The sequence below is a fragment of the Pinus tabuliformis genome, chromosome 1_1, assembly GCF_031772625.1.
Source record: "Pinus tabuliformis cultivar Carrire ecotype Pingquan chromosome 1_1, CPIR1, whole genome shotgun sequence".
Classification (NCBI taxonomy): Eukaryota; Viridiplantae; Streptophyta; class Pinopsida; order Pinales; family Pinaceae; genus Pinus; species Pinus tabuliformis.
Window position 1 is genome coordinate 661,013,985 of NC_142297.1, and position 8,664 is coordinate 661,022,648.

Genomic DNA, 8,664 nt, shown 5'->3' on the forward strand with positions numbered 1-8,664 from the left:
GCTAGAAGAAAATGACGATGTTACATTTGCGATAAAGCAAGTCACTATGTATGAGATCATGAGCATCATGATGAATGAGATCATGGACATAAAGGGCAACATGAGATCATGGACATATAGGATAGCATGATGATGATGCACACTAGTTTGAGCAGCATTATGATGGATAAAATCATGGACATGGGCAGCATGATGATAATCATGATTAGAGAAGCATGGTACAGTATGTAGTGGTGCAACTCGAAATCCCTCTGATGGCAATCAAAGGAATGACAAATTCAACAGCAAAGGTAAGAGGAGAGCTGGGAATCAAGGAAGAGGACAAGATTCAAGAAGGATAGAAATTCTAGGATGTATTAAGTGCACCTGACCTCAAAAGGAACCTAGTGTCCATCTTGGCAATGGAAGACAGAGGCTACAAGCTAACCTTCAGCAATGGCAAGGTATGTATATAGAAAAACAATGTTAAAGATGCCTTTACTCTTGGGTTTAGTGTTGATTCATTATATCAGGTCGATGGAAGTCCGCTAAGTGTCATGTTTTGTGACACAACTCTTTTTTCAAAACTTTGGCATCGGAGGTTTTCCCACCTTCATTACAAAGCTCTACCCAATGTAAGATAGATGCTAACAGGGATGCCCGAGTTCCAAGTAGAGAAAGAAGTTGTATGTCCGGGATGTGCCAAAGGAAAGCTCAAAAGGGGACCATTCCCCTCAAGCCAAAGCAAGACCTCCAATATATTACAATTGGTTTACTCAGGCATACCTGAGGTTGGCATTAAGAGGGAGACTACTACACCACATACTCCTAAGCAGAATGGTGTGGTGGGAAGGAAGAACCACACAATGATGGAAGCTGTCCGGGCCATGCTACATGATCAAAGACTTCCAAAGTTTCTATGGGCTGAAACTACAATCACCGCCGTATATGTACAAAATCGATGCCCTCATCAAGCATTGGGTTCCTAAAACTCCTGAAGAAATGTTCACCACTGGTCAAAGGGAAGTCATGATTAGTCATGATGTCACCTTGGACAAAGATATGGCTCTCAGCAAGGTGGACAATCTGCTGACTTTGAGTAGCTCTCACGAAGCCGACACCAGGGAACCGAAAGAAAAGGATGATCAATCAATGCCTGATGTAGAAGAACCCATGGATCCAATTGATCCTCATCCACATGAGCCTTCCTCTTCTAGGAAGAGGCCTTCATGGCTTAGGGGGATACTTGATGATGTTGAAGGACATGCTGCACCCTGAGGAACCTTCCATCAAAGTAAGAAACTTAACAGGTATCAGGGATACCTGACCATCATGAGCACGATCATACAAAATGAACCTTCATCATTCTCAGATGTCATCAAGAATTAACTATGGAAGGATGTTATGACCATAGAATATGAGTCTATTATGGAGAATGATGTCTGGGAAGTAGTTCCCAGACCCTAGACAAGACAATTGTTACTTCAAAATGGCTTTACAAGATAAAGCATGCAGCAAACGGAAGTATGGAAAAGTATAAGGTTCATTTTGTTGCTCGTGGTTTATCCCAGAAGGGAGGTATAGACTATGATATTTGCACTTGTTTCCAGATATATGACCATCCGCTTGATCATATCCCTTGTGGCTTCACAAGGATGGAACCTACATCAGATGGGTGTTAAGACCGCGTTCTTGCATGGTTCTATCAAAGAAGAGGTCTATGTGGAGCAACCTGAAGGATTTGAGATTTATGATTGAAAATCTCATGTATGCAGGTTGAAGAAGGCTCTCTATGGGCTGAAGCAAGCACCCCGAGCATGGTATGAGAGGATCGATAGCTACTTGATGAAGTTGGGATTCACAAGGAGTGAAGTTGATCCTAACCTTTACTTTAAGGTTGAAGATGATAAGCCTCTCATACTGGTGTTGTATGTGGATGACCTCTTTCTAACAGGTGCAAACCCTCTCATTCACAAATGTAAGAGGAAGATGGCTTCTGAATTTGAAATGGAGGACCAAGGACTTGAAGTGTGGCAAAAGCCAAGGGAAATTTTCCTATCTCAAGGAAAATATGTGGTAAATATATTGGAAAGATTCGGTATGATGGACTGCAAGCCTGTGACTACCTCGAGGATCTTAACTTTTAGAAGTTATATGGTAGTGATGTCGGACCAGACTTGGGAAATGCCTCTGAGTTTCAAAAACTCATTCGCATTGATGTTCTTGGTGAACCTCCGTCCGAACATATGTTTTGCAGTTAGCATTGTGAGCTCATATTTGGTTGAGCCTCACTGGATTGATGCCAGGAATCTTCTTATATGTCTTCAGGACACAATCTCTCATGGATTAATATACACTGCCAGAGATGTGAGACTACTTGAGTCTTGGATATACTGACGTTGATTGGGCAGGCAGTGTGGTGGACCGTAAGAGCACTTCCGGGTACTGTTTCACCTTGGGATCTGCTTCGATATCCTGGATGAGCAGGAAGCATAAGTCGGTGGCTTTGAGCACCGCCGAAGCAGGATATATTGTTGCTAGCATAACCTCGTGTGAGGCAGTCTGGTTGCAAAAGCTCTTCAGTGAGCTGTTTGGATTTACATTGGATACAACTGTGATCCTCTATAACAACTAGAGGTGGGATTCGATTATTGAGGAATCCCGTATTCGTCAATTGCTCCAGCAGATAGACATCATCTGGGATATGGTAAGTCGATGAGCAAGGAAGCTCCATCACATTAAGATGATGTATAGGTTGATACACCTTGTCAAAGCCCCGAGGAAAGATCTAATCTGTGATTTTCCCAAACGACTTGGAGTCGGCAAGAAACCCTTGTACAAGGGTCCTGCATATTGCATACATTGAGCTCTAGGAGCTCTGAGGGCTTGCGTTTCCTACTGGAGCAACATATGACCACAAGGTGACTCACCCTCCCCTGGTGGTGCACACTGGAACAAGATGATTCGCTCTCTTGTGGGACAAGATGATTCGCTCTCCTGTGTAGCAGGATGATTAGTTCTCCTGTGAGGAATGGATTGATGTGTTCTCCATGGTAGCCTAGATTGATGTTTTCTCCACGGCGATTGTAGCAAGATTGGTGTGTTCTCCTGTGAGGACATGATTGATTAGTTCTCCTGTCGAGGCATCCTACCCATGCAGTCTGGGACTCATGGGAAGTACCTCTCATCTGATCAATGAGAAGGGAAATGAAGTTAGGGACCATAGTAGTACCACTGGACGCATCGTTGTATCTACTGTACTCCCTACGTTAGGATGACCTCCATTGATCTGGGATCAATGATACTGGTCTGGGACCAATGGTAGGAGTTGTACCATACTATGACGCTGACTTCGGGTCGGTTGAGACTGGTCTGGGACCAGTGGTACATACTCCAAGACTGACTTCGTGTCAGTGCAGTACTGGTCTGGGACCAGTGAGAGTGGTACATACTATGACGCTGACTTCAGGTCGGTTGAGACTAGTCTGGGACCAGTGGTACACTCTCTGAGACTGCAATACTGGTCTGGGACTAGTGGTAGGAGTTGTACCATACTATGACGCTAACTTCGGGTCGGTTGAGACTGGTCTGGGACCAGTGGTACATACTCCGAGACTGACTTCGTGTCAGTGCAGTACTGGTCTGGGACCAGTGAGAGTGGTACATACTATGACGCTGACTTCGGGTCCGTTGAGACTGGTCTGGGACCAGTGGTACACTCTTTGAGATTGCGATATTGGTCTGGGACCAGTGGTAGGAGTTGTACCATACTATGACACTGACTTCGAGTCGGTTGAGACTGGTCTGGGACCAGTGGTACATACTCCGAGACTGACTTCGTGTCAGTGCAGTACTGGTCTGGGACCAGTGAGAGTGGTACATACTATGACGCTGACTTCGGGTCAGTTGAGACTAGTCTGGGACCAGTGGTACACTCTCTGAGACTGTGATACTAGTCTGGGACCAGTGGTAGGAGTGGTACTTACTATGAAGCTGACTTCGGGTCGGCTAAGACTGGTCTGGGACCAGTGGTATGCACTCTGAGACTGACTTTGAGTCAGTGGAGGATGATACTGGTCTAGGACCAGTGGAGTTGTACTCACTATGACGTTGACTTCGGGTTGGTTGAGACTGGTCTGGGACCAATGGTACATACTCTGAGACTGACTTTGAGTCAGTATGATACATCCTCGATCATTTCTTCTTCTTCATAATTCGGACAAAAGCATAGCAGAACAGAACAATGCAAGAGCAGAGTAGAACAGAGCAAAACAGTATAGATCAGTGCAGGGCAGAACAAGACAAAGCAGAACAGGCAGAATAGAGCAGAGCAGGGCAAGGGTCAGGCTGTACAGGGTAGTGCATTTGATGGATGAATAGTAACGATCGATAGACAGATTGCAGATGAAGTTCTCCATGGTTGAGAGGGAGTGTTAAATTGGCAACCAGGGAAAAACTTCATGTGGGTCATCTTATTCATGGCTAATAATATTTTTATTAGATTCCTCTCGTCGAGAGGTGTAGGATTGATATAAAGATCATCCGATTCCGATAAGTATTCATGGAGATATGAATTTATTTTAATTATGGAATTATTATCAAGCCGACCTACAACTCATGTAGGCTCAGAAGCCCAACAATTGCAACTATTCACCCACCAACGCTGTGTATAAATATAAGAGGACTTTTCCTCATTTGGACTCACTCATCTCATCACATCTCTCTCTCTCTCTCTCTCTCTACTGCGCAGAAATGAGTCTCTTCTCTATTGCGCTGAAATGGGTCTCTCTCTCACACATGTGAAGCCGAAAGCTATTGAATTTGAAGCTGTAACTGCAGAAGTAAAGATTGACTTGCGTGGCATAGAATATCTCCTCATCTGAACTGTGATGTAGGTTCATCTGAACCTCCTCTAAAAGCCGCAACTTTTGGTGGTGGAATGAAGTCAATCCGACAAACGGTTTACAAGATATCGACTGCCCTAGTTTGAAGCCGGAAACTGCTCAAACTGAAGTTGCAACTGCAGAAGTAAAGATTGACTTGCGTGGCCTAGAAGATCTCCTCATCTGAACTACGATGTAGGTTCATCTGAACCTCCTCTGGAATCAAAACTTTTTGTGGTGGAATGAAGTCAATCCGACGGTTGGTTTGTGAGATATGGTATGCCCTAGTTTGATAATGAAGCCGCTAATGCTGATGTTGCTGATCTAGGGTTTGCTACTGCTGATATGAATCAGATTTATTGTACTATTTCCCTCTACTGAATTATTGAAGATAAAAGAAGATTTGATCAAAGGGTTTCCCCACACATTGTGGGGTTTGTCCATGGCTAGCCGCCACATCTTGTGTCTCTTGTCTTGGCTTGTTTTTTGTCGATCGTTTAATGTTCTATCTGCACTTTACTTTATGTGCATGTGATTGCTAATCTTTGGAATATAATAAGGAAAAGAAGTAAACTATTATAATCATAGAACATAGCATAACTTAACAATTTGAGATCTAGACAGATGCCAACGGATATGCCATGGGAGTTGTATTGATGTAGCAAAAGAAGCTGATATGTTACCATTCGGAGAAATTCTCTGAGGTTGTGATAAACTATCCCACTTATGACAAAGAGATATATGCCTTGGTCCAAAGTGTGAAAAAGTGGAAACACTACCTGATCGGCAAGGAGACCATCATCCATATGGATTATCAACCCTTGCAATATCTTTAGTCACAAACCAAGTTGCAACAAGCTCGTCAGTTTAGGTGGATGGGTTTTCTTCAGCAATTTCATCTGGAAATAAAGTATAATAAGGGCACTAGAAACAAAGTGGTTGATATGCTATCTCGCCCTCCTATTTATAATTTTGTTGGTTTTCATAATGCTTCGTTATATTTCGAAAGTTATGTTGAACAATACGCTAAAGATGATGAGTTTAAGGAGAATTATGCAAAACTAACTCATGGTCATAGGTGGACAACTATCACTTGTAGGGGAAACTGCTATATCACCTTGGTAAATTGTGCATACCCATAGAAGAAAGAGCACATGTAATCAGGGAGGCACACACCTCTCTTGTGTATGGTCATTTTGGTGTTGAAAAAACTTTGTGTCATTTGTAGAGATTTTTCTTTTGGCCTCATATGAAGAACATTGTGACTCGCTATATAAAGGGATGTGTGATGTGTTCTGTTTCAAAGCGCTCTAATAGAAAACTCGGGCTCTACACACCACTCCCTATTCTAAGTTGTCCATGGGAAAGTGTGTCAATAGACTTTGTAGGAGGTTTTCCTTTGTCTAGAAAAGGTCACGACCATTTGTATGTATTTTTTGACCTTTTTAGTAAGATGTGTATTTTAATGCCTTGTAAAAAGTAAATCACTGTAGAGCAGACTACTTATCCTTTCATTCATCATGTTTAGGTCCATTTTGGGTTGCCCACATCAATTGTGTCAGAATGGGACTCTCGCTTTCTTGGAGAGTTTTGGACCAGCGTGTGGAAGATGATGGACACCAAGTTGAAAAGAAGCACGGAATTTCATTCACAAATCGACGGACAGACAGAGGTTGCCAACCACACTGTGGTACACTTGTTGCGAGGCTATTATGGAAAACATCCTAAGTTGTGGGGTGAGCATCTTCCATATGTGCAGCATTCCTACAATCAAGAAGAGTTAAAAATAATCAATATTATTTTGTATTAATGCAGAAATGGTTACATAGTTGTAACGTATCTCCTTAGTTTAGGATTTGTTCCTAGAGTTTAGGATTTTGTTTACAACTACCTAATTTCTAGTGATGTATTTAATATTGTAATATTCATTTGATGGAATGCAGAGAGTGAATGGAGAGAGAGTCTCTTCTTTGTTTGAGTGCAGTCTCCAGGTGCAGTACACACCTGTGAGCCGCAACTCCTTCCTTTTAATTCAAGTCTGATTTTTATCTTGGTATCAGAGCTTAGGGTAGAGATAGCCTTAAATTTTTTTTTAGGGATGCATCATTAATTACATAGATGTAGTGGCAGTAGAGCATGCTAGGAGTATTTGTAAGATCAGGTGGACTGCAGTAACACTTGGAGCAAAGGGTCTCAGATGACTGATCATCTCTGAGCCGAAGAAAGGGCTGGCACTCAATTTGTTAGCAGAAGCAAGCATTGGTGCGGGTTTTTAAGGAATAGTCGCACCATTGAAGCGGATTCGACAGAGATAATCGCGCCAGCGTGCCAGAAAGCACCATTGGCGTGGATTTTTAGCTGACAATCACGCCAGAAAATGTGAGACGCATGGATTTTTTCCTGGCGTGGATTTTTAGCTGTTGAGTAGCGCCTTTGACTGGAAAGAAGCGCCAACCTCTTTCTCTTTGAGAAATCTGCATTTTTTTGCAGATCGGTCTTGCCCGGTGGTGGCACGTGGAATTTCTTCTCGGTGGCAGAAGATTTGATTTGCCCGGTGGTGGAAAATTGGGGTTCCTTGATCCGCTCAGAGGTAGCAGATCGGACCTGCCCAGTAGTGACAAATTAGAGCTCTGTGATCTGTTCGGTAGCAGCAGATCAGATTTGCCCGGTGGTGGCGCTGTGCAACTCCTCGATCTGTTCGGTGGCAGCAGATCGGATTTGCCCGGTGGTGGCGTGTTGGAATTTTTTTTTATCTGTTCAGAGGCAGCAGATCGGATTTTCCCGGTGGTGGCACAGTGAAGTTCCTGATCAGTTCGGAGGCAGCAGATCGGACTTGCCCGATGGTGGCACATTGAAGTTCCTGATCTGTTCGGAGGCAGCAGATCGGACTTGCCCGGTGGTGGCCGATTGAAGTGTTCAGTTGGATAGAAATGAATAACAGTATAGAAACATATCTCCGCGAGTCTGGAAAACTCAATGGAACGAATTTCTCCAACTGGAAGTTCAAAATGCAAACTTTGCTGGAAAGTGTGAATGCATGGTCGATTGTCATGGGAGATGAGCGAAGATCTGGAACAGCGGCCCAAGAACAAGACTGGGATAAAAGAAAAATGAAAGCGAAAGTTATACTAAAGATGTCTGTTAAGGACAATATTATCCCATATATCAGAGATTGCAAGTCGACTGCTGATATATGGACAACGATCAAGAACTTGTACGAGACACAGAATACAAATCGTGTTTTGGCACTCAAAGGCAAATTGTTTGCATTGAAAATGGAGGAGAATGAGTTCGTTGCTGGATTCATGGCCAGAGTTAAGGACCTCAGTGACAAATTGGGAGCTATTGGAGAGAAGGTATCTGACTCAGATCTGGTCACACTCACATTGAACAGAATGACTAATGAATACCAGACGTTCATCACAGGGTTGTCAGGGAGAGAGAAAACCCCCTTCATTTGATGAGCTGACAGCAATTCTACTCTAGGAGGATGAGCGACGACAGAGAAATGACCTTGCTCTGATGGCAAAAACGAGACAGTACAAAGGGAAGCAGCACCAACACCAACACCAGCACCAGCAACCGCAGCAGCAGCAGCAGAAAGGATCCAACACATTTCAAAAGAGATCATTTAAAGGTATGACTGATAAGTATGTTAAGAAATGTTTTTATTGTGGAAAACCTGGTCATCAGATTAAAGAATGCTATAAGAGGCAGGCAGATGAACGAAGAAGCAAACAGAGAAAACATCAGGGTTGTTTTGTTGGGGAAGAGGAGGACCACAGCCACGAACTTCAACTAT

At 43.3% G+C, this 8,664-nt stretch overlaps 1 protein-coding gene across 1 annotated transcript; it reads left to right on the forward strand.

Moving 5' to 3' along the window:
- Positions 1-7,792: 7,792 nt before the first annotated feature.
- LOC149215128 (uncharacterized) lies at positions 7,793-8,323 on the forward strand. Its single transcript, XM_089389626.1, has one exon. It carries the CDS (start codon positions 7,793-7,795, stop codon positions 8,321-8,323), a length of 531 nt encoding a protein of 176 aa, XP_089245752.1.
- Positions 8,324-8,664: the final 341 nt, after the last annotated feature.